Source organism: Electrophorus electricus, chromosome 14 (genome assembly GCF_041902795.1).
Source record: "Electrophorus electricus isolate QZ-2024a chromosome 14, ASM4190279v1, whole genome shotgun sequence".
NCBI lineage: Eukaryota > Metazoa > Chordata > Actinopteri > Gymnotiformes > Gymnotidae > Electrophorus > Electrophorus electricus.
In genome coordinates, this window is record NC_137510.1 from 3375471 (window position 1) to 3392255 (window position 16785).

A 16785-nucleotide genomic window follows, 5' to 3' on the forward strand; every position below is an offset into this window, starting at 1 on the left:
GGTGATACCATCCAGAACTAAACAAAACAGGGTTATACCATCTAGAACCACACTAGACAGGGTGATGCCATCCAGGACCACATCTTGTTCAATACTTCAGGCACACTCATTCATGCAAGATTAATTTTCAACCCTTCCTGTAAACAGACACTTGTATCACAATAGGCTGGGCTCATATGGTTGATGTACAAGGAAGTGTTTCTAGGGGTGTATCCACTTCAGCTCAAAGTTCAGGCATGAGCCCTTCCTGGAGAAACAAACACACACACACTTCTGACCACTACCACTACCATGAACAAGTTTTGGTTAAACCGTGGTTGTTCCGGGCAGATGACCGGGGCTTCGTCGTGTTGTGTATCGTTCTTCAGAGACTGAGCTGAATTGGCGTACCTGGTCTTTTGTTTGAGGAGTCAGTGAAGACAGTAGGGTTCATAAGATGGAGCTGAAAGAATTCAATGACACACACATAACAGGTAAGTGCTGGAGAGGGAGCAGGAGTGTGACTGAGGAGGCATGGAAATGAGGGGGAAACCAGATGGAAACAGACGAGTGACGATGGTACTGCTCCTCCAGGTTAAAGCGATAGCTGATTCCGGCGAGTGAACGGAAATGCAGGCAACCCAGCAGAGTAGGGTTAGGATTATGATTGAGCTGGAGAGTGTGCGTGCTGGAGAGTGTGTGTGCTGGAGCGTGTGTGTGCTGGAGCGTGTGTGTGCTGTGCTTCTGGGAAGATGCTGTAAAGGGAGAAGAGCCAGAGAAGTAGGTCACGTTTATTTATAGTCCTGCAGCATGGCCTGAAGAATGGTACACATCAATACTGCTAGTGCCTTTTAAACATATATACATATATATGTGTGTATATAGAATCAGCTAGTATCTTCTTTGAATATCGCTTATATACATATATAAACACTGCCAAGCTCAAATATTCAGCATATTTCATATGGTGCACATACAAAAATATTTCCTCATGTTATATATTTCTATTGTACATCTGTGCTTCTCTGCTCACCCCTCGAGGCTATGACGGTCGTTACGGTTCCTACGCGTCACTAAGAGCACGGCATCCAGCCATGCAGAAGGCAAACGAGAACACAGTGCGATTTGACTGGAGCTCCCAGCCTGAAGGGTGCATGGATGGGGATTCGGATCAGCCCCGGAATCTCAGAGAGCTTCCGCTTCACATGGGCCTAAAGAGGGCTATCCGGTACACATCTCGTTACTGGGCTTAGTGCTCGAATGACAGTTCCAGCAGTTTTGACTGTGTATAAAGGTTTATGGATGCATAACCCTCACAACATGCTTTTAGTAAACCGTTTAATAATGCAAAAACTAATAAATAATTTGTAGACCCTGAATGAACACCTTGATCTTAATCATAAGAAATAAAGACTGTTTAACAAACGCATTTTATTTTGCAATATCGATATTGAACAAAGATTTAAACAATGAATACAGGAAAAGGGAATATATATAGGGTTTATATATATATATATATATATATATATATATATATATATATATATATATATGTCCCAGTTTACCTTTCTACCTACATAACTCTCTCTCTCTCTCCCTCTCCTCTCTCTCTCTCTCTCTCTCTCTCTCTCTCTCTCTCTCTCTCCCTCTCTCTCTCTCTCTCTCTCTCTCCCTCTCCCTCTCTCTCTCTCTCTCTCTCTCTCTCTCTCTCCCTCTCTCTCTCTCTCTCTCCCTCTCAGGCAGGTACAGCAGATGAGAGTTCCAGTGTCATCCTGCTGGACGTCTTGGTATGCTCGTCGCTCTAAAGCATTCGGGCATTTTCGTGAGGGTGTGACGGGTGTGCTGACCGAGGTGGCACTCTGGAGGAAAGCGATGCACAAGATTGGAGGTGAAGCAGAAATGGTAAAAGGAGAAGTAACCTAAACAGTGTCTTAGTCAGGGCTGCCAGAGCAGGACTGAGCGCCACTGGCTTAGCTGTAAACCACAGACCAAAGGCAAGCCAAAGCCATGATCCCCCAGTTTCTCAAGCCTCTCTACTTTATCCCTGGGCAGGACACTTCGGTGGTGGTGTCCAATCCTACTTCCTGTTCCTGAGGTTCCTGGTTGTTCTCAACTTCCTGTCCTTCCTGCTGATGGCTGCATTTGTGGTCATCCCCTCCATGGTCTTCCACATCACCAGCTCCAACGGTTCCAAAAGTGAACCCCTCCTGCCTTCCATCAACCTGACGAGTAAGAGCACGGTACCCAGGGGGAGGGGCGTGCTATGGGAGGGGTGTGCTATGGGAGGGGCACGTTGCCTGATCTGAGACCTGCACTGATCTGAGACCTGCTCTGCACTCTTCTCGTAGCAGTGACTGAGGGAAAACCAGATCAGATCTGGCTAAAACTGGAATTTTAACCTTCTAGCTTTTTGAGTTTTAGCAGTTTGATATACATTTATCTTTTCATTATTAAGGCTGGTTTAAGATAACATTGCCCTCTACATTATGTTAATGATCCACAATGGCCTATCTCATGGTTCATATAATTTTTATCTCATTTCAAGATACCTGGTCCAAAGGTTTCTCTGGGGCAGAAATGATTCAGTCTGTAGTGGGGTTTACTCTTGTCATGGCAGAAGTCTCTGCTGTTGGAATTACCCAGAATGTTGGGAATGGCACATGAATCAAGAACCTGGTTCTTGGCTTTTCCTTCTTAGCAAATTCCAGACTGGACATTTTCTAGACTGCCCAGATTGCCCTTTTTAAAGCCTTCTGTACTATACTTTTTATATAATGTAATTAGTTTTTTTTTTTTTGTAAAGGCACACATTGCAAAATTATATTGATCTTTTGTTGGTATATGTGTATGACTGGTATTATCAGAATAAGAACACACATTAAAGTGTGTAGATGTCTGTCTGTCTTGAACCGGCTTGTTTCTTTTTCAGTCGTCTGTATTAATGGTGTTTGCTTTTGGTCTGGATCTTGTTGCCGCTGCAGTGTGTCAGCAGTACGATCCGAGTCCCAATGCCCTTACCCTTTACTTCAACTACTTCCTGGATTTGCTCTCAGGAACGGTATGCAAACACACACACACACACACACACACACACACACGCACAGGCACTTGGCATCTGACAAAGGGCTCTTGGTCCAAACTATTTACACAGAATAATGATCATTTATATAGTGTTTTCTCATACCGAAGGCCGCTTTACAAAGTCAAATAGTTAAAAAATACAGGTAGACAGGTATTATCAGCTGCTCAGATGAGGAGGATAAAAGCATTGAGAATGGAGATATGTTTTAGCTCATCTTTAGAGGAGGAGAGAGAACGCAGACAGAGAACCATGAGGGTAATAAGGTGCAGAGTTTTTTGGCCGTGACACTGCAACATCCGAAAGAGACCAATTGGAATTTAGGAATGGAGAGGAGACCAGCGTCACAAGACCTCAGTGCAGGTGTAGAAGATCATCTAGGTGAGGGGCAGATGAGCAGCCAGTGTAACAGGATTGGGGTCAAACTCATCAGCAAATGCTGGGGAGGTTTACTGAGACATTCAACACAAAACAGTGTAAGAAAGACACTCAATATCTAGACACAATAAACTACAGCTCTGTTAAGACCAGACAGTATAAATGTCTTTTTGAAGTCCAGGTTGACTAAACGGTTACAGGTCATCACATATTTAACCACCCAAGCATATTACTTAAGTGTTAAACTTAAGGCATGTGATTCAGTTACTACATTGAATTACACAGTAACTTCACTAAAACTAATATGTCAGAATGAGAGTCTGGCCCCGCTGATGGGTGCTTGCAGGCTAAGAGGTTTTAAAGTGAGCACATGAGAAGAAGAGATGGTAATTAAGAGCTCAGTAGAAGGACAAAGCATTTATCTCCTGGAGATTTGGTGTAGAATTACACTCACAATGACTTGCTCCTGTGTAGAATTACACTCACTGGTTCATGTGCCTTGTGTTTTTCTGCTTAACAAAATGTGAGCTTTTCTGAGAGCTCAGAGTCTTCCACCAATCAGACTGAGTTCATACTGTGTGAGTGCTTATGTGAGTGTTTACTGTGTGAGTACTTACTGTGAGTGTTTACTGCGTGAGTGCTTAGTGTGAGTACTTTCTGCGCAAGTGCTTACTGTGAGTGTTTACTGTGTGAGTGCTTACTGTGAGTGCTTACTGTGTGAGTGCTTACTGTGTGAGTACTTACTGCGCGAGTGTTTACTGTGTGAGTGCTTACTGTGTTTACTGCGTGAGTGCTTAGTGTGAGTGCTTACTGCGCAAGTGCTTACTGTGAGTGTTTAATGTGTGAGTGCTTACTATCAATGCTTACTGTGTGAGTGCTTACTGTGTGAGTACTTACTGTGTGAGTGCATATTGCATGAGTGTGTGCTGTGTGAGTGCTTACTGCGCGAGTGCTTACTGTGTGAGTGCTTACTGTGTGAGTGCTTACTGTGTTAGTGCTTACTGCGTGAGTGCTTACTGTGTGAGTGCTTACTGCGCGAGTGCTTACTGTGTGAGTGCATATTGCATGAGTGTGTACTGTGTGAGTGCTTACTGTGTGAGTACTTACTGCGTGAGTGCTTACTGTGTGAGTGGGTATTGTACAGTAACCCAATTTACATTTACATTACATGAAGCCCCAACCACCTTTCAGGGCTTCATGGAGTACTCTTACCTGTTCTACGGTTTCTATGACAACACAAGGGTCGCGAGCAGTGGCTTCTCCTACAATATCCCACTGGCCTATCTGCTCACTGCTGCCTTCTTGTTCCTGTTCTGCCTGGCCTGCATCATCACGTGGTCAGTATAGTGCACTGGCACCCCTCCGCAGTGGTCGCTATGGCTACGCTCACCACTGAAGTGTGTGCGAGAGCTTAGGTTCGCCTGCTTTGATTACAGTCAGAGGCCATGACAGATGTAACAATAAACGAAGTGACCCAGTAGGGGACCTAATGATCAAGCTTGATTAGTACAGTGCTAACACAAGACCCTGATCGGTTAACAGGATGGGCAGTATGGCCCGGATCGTCGTGGCGATGGGGGGAGGGGCCAAAGGAGGGTACACCATGCTGATTTTTACGGGATGGGATTATGGCCTCCAAGAAGAACGAGCCATCAAGCTGAAACAAAACAACCTGCGCTACCAGTTGCAGGTGAGAGGACAGTAATAGAGTGGATCATAACATTTGTGCAGTGATTGTGAGGTTCACAACATTCGGAAAGTAACAGACTGGACTGTAACATTTGGACAGTAATGGACTGGACGATAAATACACCACTTCTGCTATGTGAACTATTAGTAAACAAAATCAGATTGTTCAGTAGTCTATACATTCAGTACCTATGCATCCAAGTACCTCATCCCCCAAGTTACCTCCCGCCCCCGTCTTTCTCTCTCTCTCTCTCTCTCTCTCTCTCTCTCTCTCTCTCTCTCTCTCTCTCTCTCTCTCTCTCTCTCCAGATGGATTTGGAGGAGGAGAGGATCAAACTAAAGACAGCCTCTCTCACTCTGACTCAGACGCTGAGTCTGTACTCATTCCGGTTTTTCCTAAGCCTCGTCGTCATGGCGATGATTGTGGGAGCTTTCTTTGGCATTGGTTACGCAACCCAGTTCAGCCAGGTGAGATGCGCCAGCACCTGTGTCACTAACCCAGCGAAGGTTCACTCACTCCCAGCCAGGCCACATCAGAAAGCCAGATTATTAAAAATTCCTGAGGTACTGGTCATGCTCTCTCTCTCTCTCTCCAACTCTCTCCCACTCACTCGCTCTCCCTCCAACTCTCTCCCACTCACTCTCTCTTTCCCATTTTCTCCCACTCACTCTCTTTCCCACTCTCTCCCACTCTCTCTCCCTCCCACTCTCTCCCACTCTCTCCCTCCCACTCTCCCACTCACTCTCTCTTTCCCACTTTCTCCCACTCTCTCTCTCTCCCACTCTCTCTCTCCCTCTCACTCTCTCCCACACACTCTCTCTCTTTCCCACTCTCTCCCACTCACTTTCTCTCTCCCTCCCACTCTCTCCCTCCCACTCTCCCACTCACTCTCTCTCTTTCCCACTTTCTCCCACTCTCTCTCCCTCTCCCACTCTCTCTCCCACTCTCTCTCCCTCTCCCACTCTCTCTCACTCACTCCCACTCTCTCTCCCTCTCATTCTCTCCCACTCACTCTCTCTCTTTCCCACTCTCTCCCACTCACTTTCTCTCTCCCTCCCACTCTCTCCCATTCACTCTTTCCCACTCTCTCCCACTCACACTCTCTCCCTCCCACTCTCTCCCACTCACTCTCTCTTTCCCATTCTCTCCCACTCTCTCTCTCCCTCCCACTCTCTCTCTCTCTTTCTTTTACCCACTCCTCAGTCCCAGCAGGCTGATGGGTTCATGGGCCTTCTGCTAGAGTATCTCCCCTCCATTGTTATAACACTCACCAACTTTGTGGTGCCGCTGCTGTGTGACCAGATCGCTCTGCTGGAGAAGTACTCCCCCACTACGACGGTAGTCCTCGCTCTGCTCCGGTTAGATCCATCCTAACAATCCGTTACATTGTCCACAGCACATATAACATGACAGACTATACAGGCAGAATACAACTCTAAATCATTCAAGTATAGTTAGTGCACCCCACACCCTGTGTCTGTCCTTGTAGGGCAGTATTCTTCCGTTTAGTGAGTTTGGGTGTTCTGCTGTACACTCTGTGGGATCAGATCACCTGTAACGGAAGCATCTCCAACAAGTCCTGTGTGCCCTGTGGTTACAACTATGAAATGTATCAGGTAAACCTCAACAGACAAACAGGTAAACAAAGGCATGTCACAAATATTATCAGCAAAATGATTACTGCATATTCTGGTGTGCACAGTATCGTGGTATTACGTATTTCAGATGTATTTGATTCCATGCATTCTGCTACATAATGCTTTTATGGATAAGGCTAGGTTAGAGACAGAGCCGTGTGTTTGGATGATGTTTTTCTCTGTTTCTCATCATTTTGCTTTCTTCCATCTTTCTCTCTCTCTCTCCCTCTCGCTCGCACACACACAGTGCTGGGAGACGCGTGTGGGGCAGGAGATGTACAAGCTAATGCTCTTCGACTTCCTGATTACCATCGCAATGCTTGTTCTTGTGGAGTTTCCACGCAGGTCTGTCTCACATACCTTCTGGTTCTCTCTCTTCTCCTCTGGGTCTGTCTGTTTCTCCATCTTTTTACAACACTCACTTCATCTGTTTTCTTTCCTGTACCTACTCCATGCAACCTCCAAATGTGTGTGTGTGTGTTTCAGGATTTTTGTGGATCACTGCTCATGGAAACTGGCTCAGTGGGTAGGGCGGCAGGAGTTTGTGGTGCCGGCGAACGTGCTGGGTCTCGTGTACGGCCAAACGGTGGTGTGGACCGGCACTCTCTTCTGCCCTCTGTTACCACTCATTAACACTGTCAAATTCATCATCATCTTCTACTGCAAAAAGGTACACACACGTCCTGTCCCACCTCTCAAAACTCTACCCCATGCTCTGTCTCGGTTTTACCCAGCCTCCTCCTGCCTTACCTCTGCTGTCTCACTTTTCTGCTAACTTCAGTCTTTCCCAGCCTCCTCCTGCCTTACCTCTGCTGTCTCACTTTTCTGCTAACTTCAGTCTTTCCCTGGCTCCTCCTGCCTTACCTCTGCTGTCTCACTTTTCTGCTAACTTCAGTCTTTCCCAGCCTCCTCCTGCCTTACCTCTGCTGTCTCACTTTTCTGCTAACTTCAGTCTTTCCCTGCCTCCTCCTGCCTTACCTCTGCTGTCTCACTTTTCTGCTAACTTCAGTCTTTCCCTGCCTCCTCCTGCCTTACCTCTGCTGTCTCACTTTTCTGCTAACTTCAGTCTTTCCCTGCCTCCTCCTGCCTTACCTCTGCTGTCTCACTTTTCTGCTAACTTCAGTCTTTCCCTGGCTCCTCCTGCCTTACCTCTGCTGTCTCACTTTTCTGCTAACTTCAGTCTTTCCCTGGCTCCTCCTTTTCTTTACAACACTCCATCGTTTGTTCTTTTATCCACTTCCACCGTCTGCCCTTACATCATGTCATGTACTCTGCACCTCGGCCCGACAGGCTGACACAGGTCTCGCACTCCCGCTCCGGTGTTGATTTCTGGTTCCGTTCTCCGCAGGTCACTCTGTTCCAGAACTGCCGGCCGGCTGTGAAGACTTTCCGCTCCACTAGTTCAAATTTCTTTTTTTTTCTGGTCCTGCTGTTCGGCTGGATTCTCGCCTGTGTGGTGCTTGTGTACAGTGTTGCCAAGTGTGTAAAAAAAACCCTGACACTGATTCAGGTTCCTTTACACACCACACATCAAATAGTTTACAACACAGAACTGCTCATACTGGGAACTGTTACCACATTTTTAATGAGATGCACTGAGGAATGACCTTAAGTGCACATGCACTATAGTTGTATGGCTTCCATACATTTTCCATTCAGCTGTAAGTTGTAAACCACTACTCATTGCACCACTAATTTGCTCTAAAGTCAGTTGAGAGACTGCAGTCCTGCACACTATATATGAGGCATCCATTACCTGCAGTCCTGCACACTATATATGAGGCATCCATTACCTGCAGTCCTGCACACTATATATGAGGCATCCATTACCTGCAGTCCTGCACACTATATATGAGGCATCCATTACCTGCAGTCCTGCACACTATATATGAGGCATCCATTACCTGCAGTCCTGCACACTATATATGAGGCATCCATTACCTGCAGTCCTGCACACTATATATGAGGCATCCATTACCTGCAGTCCTGCACACTATATATGAGGCATCCATTACCTGCAGTCCTGCACACTATATATGAGGCATCCATTACCTGCAGTCCTGCACACTATATATGAGGCATCCATTACCTGCAGTCCTGCACACTATATATGAGGCATCCATTACCTGCAGTCCTGCACACTGTGTTAACCTTTACTGGCCAATGTCGTGGGTAACCTGCTATTGACCAAAGAGCAGGTGTGAGCTGGATACATATAATACATATTTATACACTAAATGCTGTAGCAAATACTGTTTATGCAAACACTTATATATTCAACATAAACTGCTATATAAGCAATATATATATATATATATATATATATATATATATATATATATATACAGAAAACACCACCTGCCCTGTGATTAAACAGAGCCACTGAAAACAAGGAACAAAAAGGAGAAGACAAATTAGCATCAGTCAGTGAACTACTGAGTAGAACCGACCTAAAAATGCTAACCTGTAGGAATAGCTATAGAGTCAGTGTAATTAATAAACTGGCAGCTCAGTGAATGATGAGGATGAGGATGGTGATGAGGATCTCCTTTAATTCCACTTGTGCCCAGTATCCATCCATCCTATGACTGCGGTCCATTCCGGTTTTCTTCCACCATGTGGAGCATTGTTCCTGCCTCCTTCTATACACTCTCCAACACCACCCAGGAGTTCCTGCTCTTCATCGGCTCCCAAGCATTCTGCACCCCCCTCTTCATCGCATCATGGTCAGTGTGCCTGGGATTTATTCTACATTTCCTTTTGAAATCCTCTGATTTTTTAAGCTTTTGCTAATCTGATTATTTTCTAATTAGTTTTACTTTCATTTCCTCCGCACAATGCACGATATGAAGTATGGAGTGTTACAGTAGTTCTGTCATTTGTTTTGTACGCTGAATTTTGGTTTTAATGAGTGTGCATTAATAAGCATTTGCTGCAAACTGGTCACTGATGTGTTTTTGCTCTTCAGTGTGTTGTTCTGTTATATGGCTGCATTAGCTTCTGTTTATGGCAGAACGGTTTCTCTGCTAAAGAAGCAGCGCAAACTGGTGAGTGTGTTATACACTCACATCACACCAGTCTTTCCAAACCTTCCGTTTTGTTATTTGCTCTTTTTCCTACACACTACACACAGACACAGCACAGCACAGCACACACACACTATACACACACACACAGCACAGCACACAGCACAGCACACAAACACTGCACACACACTACACACACACACAGCACAGCACAGCACAGCACAGCACACACACACTATACACACACACACAGCACAGCACACAGCACAGCACAAAAACACTGCAAACACACTACACATACACACAGCACAGCACAGACACTACCCTGCCCTACCACTGCTGTCTCACTGGAAACCAGTTGCTGGTGGTCCTGTGGTCAGAGACTCGCCAGTGCTGAACAGGACGGAGCTCAGCTGCCACGCAATGCATGGCAACTCATCAAAAACAGACTGTAGTTTATATGTATATACTAGTATATAATGACTCTATAGGTAGTCTCTATAAGCAATGCATCTAATAAAGTAGACAGTGAATGTTGGTGCAGTGTAGGTGTTCCTAAGTATTCTATATAAATAATTATGTATTTATATGTTGAAAATATTTTAGGACATAAATAGCTTTTAAATGATTAACCATTTGGGAGAGGAAAAGTCTGATAAGGTGCCTTCTGTCCATGTTAAGGCCAGTTAGTCCTGATAATATCTCATTGCCTCCTGATATTGACCTTTGTTATGCAGGAAAGGCGAGATAAACTGTTCCTGGTAAAACAGATTAAGGAGCTGAATGCAGCAAGTTCCAGAGAAAAGCGAGAGTTAGAGACTCACGCTCCACTGGAAGAGAGTGCTATCCTGTGGCACACGCCACCCACGAGAGAGAGTGATAACCAGCGGAACAGGTCACATCCAGAAGAGAGGGACACCCTGTGGACCAGGTCACGCCCAGGAGAGAGAGACGTCCAGTGGAACGGGTCACGCCCAGGAGAGAGAGACGTCCAGTGGAACGGGTCACACCCAGGAGAGAGAGACGTCCAGTGGAACGGGTCACGCCCAGGAGAGAGAGACGTCCAGTGGAACGGGTCACGCCCAGGAGAGAGGGACGCCGAATGGAATGGACCACTCCCAGGAGAGAGGGACACCCAGTGGAACGGGTCAGACCCAGGAGAGAGGGACGTCCAGTGGAACGGGTCACGCCCAGGAGAGAGAGAGACGCCGAATGGAATGGACCACTCCCAGGAGAGAGGGACACCCAGTGGCACACGCCACCTCAGTGGGAGCAACATCACAACCCCTCATTTGAGCTAGACAAGGACCTAATGACACAGCCCAGCATTTTCTTCCCAGGAGACTTTGACAGTCATGGACCATATCACAGGGGGAACTGACCCTCATCACAGGGAAGACTGACCCACATTCTACAGACCCCCTGTTAAGTGATTATTCCAGGCCTAGTTCAGCCTTTCTGTCAGCTTTGGGATCTACATCAAAATAAACCTGAGGTATAGGTCTAGGTGTTTTAATAGTCATTCTGTAAATCATACTTCACTTCCATTTTCAATGTGTTTCATTTCAAAACTGTAAGAGATACAGTATTGTATATAAATGACAGACCTGTTCTCAAAAAGCTTACATTTCTACAGATGTCCATGGATAAAATGGAATATGTTTTCACAGTTGTGATCTTCATTTAATGTCCATCTTCCTGACTTAGAGCCCATTAGACATCTTGATGTAACATAATGTAAATGCACATTTAAGGTGCCAATTAAATTGGTTCGTTTTCACAGCTCTTCTGTGTTCTTTCTTCATCACTAACAACCAATTTCTTTCTCCAGTCAATGATAATTTTATGGAGCGCTTTTACTCTAATGGGTTGTTTTACACTAATCATTTGGAATTGCAGATGGATGCTTGAATGTTTGAGAATGAAAAGGGAAAATGGAAGGCAGTGTACAGAATGACCGAAATAAGTCAGGGTCCTGTTTCTCATCTTAAATGTTCGGTCCCTCCACCGTTTAAACATTTTTGTGCTTTTGGGAAGACCAGCCTTGCTTTGTAAACTGAACACATTCGCTCAGGTGCGTCCTCTTGTGGTCCAGTCAGTCCACGTAGCCATACGCTGTGTTGCGTGATGACGTTTGGTGCCTTACGTGAGGTTACTTCCGTTATTTACTTGTCTCGGTTCCAAAGTCCTGGAGAATGTTTATTTAAAATAGTTTAAATTAGCCCGTGTACGCCTTTGGAGAATATGCGTAAAGGACGTTGAAGCAGCTTTGGAGTGAATCCGTAAGACATCATTTATACGCGTCAGATCTGAAGATTGGTGTTCGCTTACTAGCTAGATGGTTAGCAAGCTAAACTACTGTGCTAAGAACGAAGCTTTTGCTAGCTAGCGTCTTTCGTGTTGGGATTTTTGAAGATCGGTGTCTAGGTTTTGACCGTTTTAGAAGTAGTAGTTTTGTATTGAGGATTTGAAATGAATATTTTACCCAAGAAGAGTTGGCATGTGCGCAATAAGGACAACATTGCGCGCGTGCGTCGAGACGAAGCTCTTGCAGCCGAGGAGGCAAGCGAAATTCAGCGGCGCGTGGAGCGCGCGGAGCAAGAGGTAACCATAACAACCGAGCATCCTTCCACTTCGCTGTAATGTTCAGAATGAACAGTGATACTCGGGTCATTTCAACCATCCTTGTCACTTATAGTTATATTTTCCTCTGGACGCAACATTGGTTTATGAAGTCAGTTTCTCTCTAATAAATTCGTTTCCCAAAGTTCTGAAGAAATGAGACGTGATTCTAAAGCTGCTCTTCCTGTCTCTCGCTTTCCCTGTAGGCTCGGACAGATTATTTGAGGAAGAAGTCCCGCACGGCCCTCGAGCAGAAAGGGGGATGGTGTCTGGAAGGAGAACAGAGTAGAGGCTCGGAGGAGATTGAACATCTGAATCTGTTTCCTTTGGAGGAGGCCTCAGAAAAGAAAGGCAATGCAGAGTATGCCAAAGAGAAGCAAGAAGAGAAGGTATATATAGCATGTCGTGTGTGACAGTGCGCGTTACTTCCTTTATCTTAGACAGCTTGTCCATCACTGAACAGCCCAGGAATCCCGAGAGCCACTGAGAAACCTCACTTGGAAAATGAGAAGATGCTCCCGTATGACCTGCCATTGCACAGACTAAGGACAAAGATGCATACGTGGTTGTCTTTTTGTGGAAATATAGTAAAAACCATTGAAATGTATTTCTAAATTGTAATATGATAACTAAGAAGGAAAGATTACATTTTCCAGAACAAGAAAAATGCTTTTCACCTTAATGTCCTGATTCTGTTTGACGGGAACAGGTTTCCTCACTGGCTACAGATTTGGTGCTAAATCTGTTTCTTCCTTGCTTTCCAGGATAGTTTGTCAAAAGTTAAGTGGGTACACTTATGAATGACAACAAGAGAGACAATTATGTTTGTGATTAAAGAGAAAGTTCTGCTTTACTGCCTTCCTCGTAAAAGTCAGAGTCATAGCTATCCAAAATTGACAGAACATGTTGAACTTTAACGAGGGAATTCTAACGATGCCAGAGTTGTTTTTCAGAGGACACCGAGTTTTGTCGTCATCTTTCCCCTGTGCGTTAGGAAAAACAAGAGCGTGCCATTGGCCTGTTAGTGTCTCTTGGCCCTGCCCCCGGTACGGAAGCCACGCCCTGGTATCTGAAAGATCGACGGGAGAGAGAAAAGGAGAAAGAGGATGAGAGAGACAGGAAGGAGAAGGGCAAAAGAAAGAGCATGACTGAGGAGGAGAAGGAGAAGAAAGACCGTAAACTGAAGGTATACTGAAGATTTATACTGAATACTTGCGTTCGTGTTTTCACTTTAAAGACAAAACACTTCACATTCACTGACCTTCACCGTAGGCCCTTGAATATATCTATTTAATAATTAATAGAATATGTATTTAATTATTTGTTTCAACGATTTCTCCCAGGAACATGTAATAAGCCTCACTTTTACCGGTCAGCTCCAGGAGGTGTAGTTAATACTGTCTTTTGATTGACTGATTTCTTTTCAGTTATTCATGTGTAACTCAGTATGGTTGAGCCACAGTTAAACGAAAATCTCAACTAAATCTAAATTTGTGGTCTTTCTGCACTAGTAGAGCTGTGCACTTAGCATGCACGTTCCCAAGGAGGCAAACGGGACAGAAGGGCTGCGTGATTCTGCCCTTCATGTAGGCCTTTAGGGCGGCTAATACACACTTTTTACAAACTTCCAGAGAGTCTGCTTGGAATGCAGACTTCAGCAGACTGCTTGTGGAATTACTCAAACATGGATGTGACAACATAATTGAAAGATGAATTATTCATTTAATCTAATTAGCATATGTTGATAGGTGTGTTTTAAATTTTTGTATAACTTATGAGCTTCAAAACAGTAGGTGCACTGGGTAGGACAGCGTGTCTTACTGTGTAATCTGCATTAATATAAACTACAGACCACCCAGCTGGTCCTGCAAGGCAGGGGTTGGTTCAGGTAATAAACCCTCTGCCTCAGAGCGCCAGCAGACGTTATTAAATGTACCATAATGTAAAGGAGAGCAACAGTAATATCTCTGTACATCTTTCTTCATTTTTCATATTTTGACGACCATGGTAGCCATCGGAAACGAGTCGAGCAGAAGTCCATCGGTGCTGTGTATGTGTCCAGAGACTTGAGCCCGGTCCCAAATGGGGCACTCACAGTCATGCGGTCCACAAACGCACATGCATGTGAGGACTGGGTCCATAATGCACCCCATTCCTCATTTTGGGCTCATGGGCACCCTCCATGGGACATTACCGCGGCGATATGGGCTCGGATGAAGCCTATTGCCCAGAATTTAGCCTGTTACCCCAGATTCCATAGCAAATAAGAAAAATATTAAAATACATTTACCATTGCCGAGGAAATGGACGCCACAGAACCTTTGTGTTAGGAGTCAGGGAGGATACAAACCCTTGTCGCGTGTTTCAGGTGCAGACTCATGCGATGGGTTTAGCACCTGTTGTATAAGAGTAGCTGCTTCTCTGAGCAATTCTGGGCACCGTTTGCCCAGAGCTCATCATGTCTGCCATTTGAACCTTTTTTCACCTGCACGTTTGTTGACCTGGGACTCTGTCCTCAGCTACTCTACACTGCAACTGCTAAAGACGGGTCTTTCCAAAAAAACAACCAATCACCAACTGTCTCTGGATTCATAGGTGAAAGGGACAGTTTCAAGGTGTATTCATGTAGCTAATTCAAATAAATAAATTGGCGTGCTTAGTTATTTATACTCACTTAAACTATTATTTTGTATTGCCATGTTAGTCCATACATTTCCTTATTGTATTCATTTATTTAAACCAAAAACACCCTTCATTGTACTGCACACTTGCCAGTGCTTTTCTTGTGTTATTTATGGAGCTGTAATGGGAACCTCTCTCTGTTGTCCTTCAAAAGGAGAGGCTTGACCCCCTGATGGATATGAGAAAAGCCTTGGCAGTGAAAGATGGAAAGGAGAAAAAACACAAGAAGAAGGAAAAAAGAGATGGACCCAAAAAGAAGACAGGAGAAAGGTGAATGCTTCTGTGTTGTTTATTCTCTCCACGCCCCCATCCCATCCTGTTAACCCACACAACAACACTGCAGTGCAGCCTGGGCATATTCACTGTGTTTAAACAGCATGTTCGGGGGATGATTTATGTACTTGCTTATGTGCAGTGAACATCAAATGATCCGCGCAACACCATTTTAAAGTGTGAAGCATGTTGGGCTATGCCCCTCGGTTGAGTACGCCACCTACTGAAACGGCCAGTAATGGCGTTATGCATGCCGGTGTGTGTGTTTGGAAGCTAATGGTTGAGTCGAGTGCACTGCGTGGGCGGGGTCAAGAGCATTGCATGGGTGGAGTCAAGAGCACTGTGTGGGTGGAGTCAAGAGCTTAGTATTCCCATCTGAGACGTTTCTCCAAAATAAATGGAAACATATATTTAAAAAAAAAAAAATTAAGATGCACGATTTTTCAGCGTGTTCCAGAAATAACTTTCTAATCGAATCTGTGCTGTTTCCCGGCAGCTCGATGGAAAGGTTGCGAGCAGAGCGGCTACAGAGGGAGGTGGAGGAGAAGCGGCGCTCCCAGGCATTTCTGGACCAGAGGAGTGGGCTGGGGAAGGAGAGGGAGGTGGAGCGGGAGCTGGGGGACCGGGAGAGGCCCTACAACAGCGCCTACTTCCCCGAGCTAGCACGCAAGAGGCAGAGGAGGGACCGAGACCGGTACAGCTTCTTTTAGCTGTCGCACAGGCCAGTCACTTATTCAGGATTAATTTACACGACGACTCAGACAGAGACCATTTTAAGATGATCACCAAGAAAGGGCATCGATTGCTCCCTGCCCTCAGCTCACCCCTGCAGGCTTTCTCTGCCAGAGGATAATTGTTGAACTGTGGGCCAGTGGAGCTTGTGAGCAGACTGTCGGCAGCCTCTGTCTTAGTGAAGAGAAAAGGCTGGTCCATCCACAGACTGAAGCCCAGAGCAGACGCTCGCATCACGTTGCCTTTGTGACTGAGCCGATTCCAGACAGACTTCGTTCTTGAGACTCCAGCGGGGAATTATGTTGGCACCTGACGTCATTGCTGAACTCAAGACTGCTGGAATTAAAGCTCTCAGTGGGATAGCTCTCTCTGCAATGTGTGCATAGTGAGGAAACGGGAGCTGTTCTTAGGGACGTGTGTGTGTGTAAGCTGGGCGGTCTCCTGTGTGTCACTTCCACAGCAATAACCATCTGCTACATTAGAAATCCTGTTAGTGTTGAACTGTGCAGTCATTTTGTACATAATGTTTTTGGAGTGTTTCAGATGTAGCATGAACTTCAAAAAAATAAAAATATGAGGTCATGTAATTTCGTTAGCTGCTCGCTTTCTGTTCACAGTTCGACCCATGGGCAGTGCCAGCCAGACCGAGCTTCTTGATCCATTCTAGCTCCTCGTGTACCTGTCCCA

General features: G+C 45.4%; 2 protein-coding genes across 3 annotated transcripts; both read left to right on the plus strand.

The window, feature by feature from the left end:
• The first annotated feature begins 229 nt into the window (after positions 1-229).
• On the plus strand, positions 230-11569 carry tmc4 (transmembrane channel-like 4). Of its 2 annotated transcripts, XM_027003026.3 has the most exons (16): positions 230-473; positions 1021-1207; positions 1719-1867; positions 2032-2208; positions 2961-3037; positions 4628-4773; positions 4979-5126; positions 5435-5593; positions 6330-6484; positions 6616-6742; positions 7011-7108; positions 7250-7433; positions 8112-8242; positions 9334-9489; positions 9732-9810; positions 10527-11569. In XM_027003026.3, exons 1-16 carry the CDS (start codon positions 437-439, stop codon positions 11088-11090), a joined length of 2574 nt encoding a protein of 857 aa, XP_026858827.2. In that variant the 5' UTR covers positions 230-436; the 3' UTR covers positions 11091-11569. The 2 variants fall into 2 exon arrangements, with proteins under 2 accessions (XP_026858827.2, XP_081552950.1); XM_081696824.1 differs by lacking the exons at positions 230-473; positions 1021-1207 and having other exon boundaries at positions 1741-1881.
• A 361-nt stretch (positions 11570-11930) lies between these two features.
• Positions 11931-16685, plus strand: leng1 (leukocyte receptor cluster (LRC) member 1). Its single transcript, XM_027003016.3, has 5 exons — positions 11931-12393; positions 12618-12800; positions 13406-13597; positions 15248-15363; positions 15863-16685. Exons 1-5 carry the CDS (start codon positions 12262-12264, stop codon positions 16074-16076), a joined length of 837 nt encoding a protein of 278 aa, XP_026858817.2. The 5' UTR covers positions 11931-12261; the 3' UTR covers positions 16077-16685.
• The last annotated feature ends 100 nt before the right edge of the window (positions 16686-16785 follow it).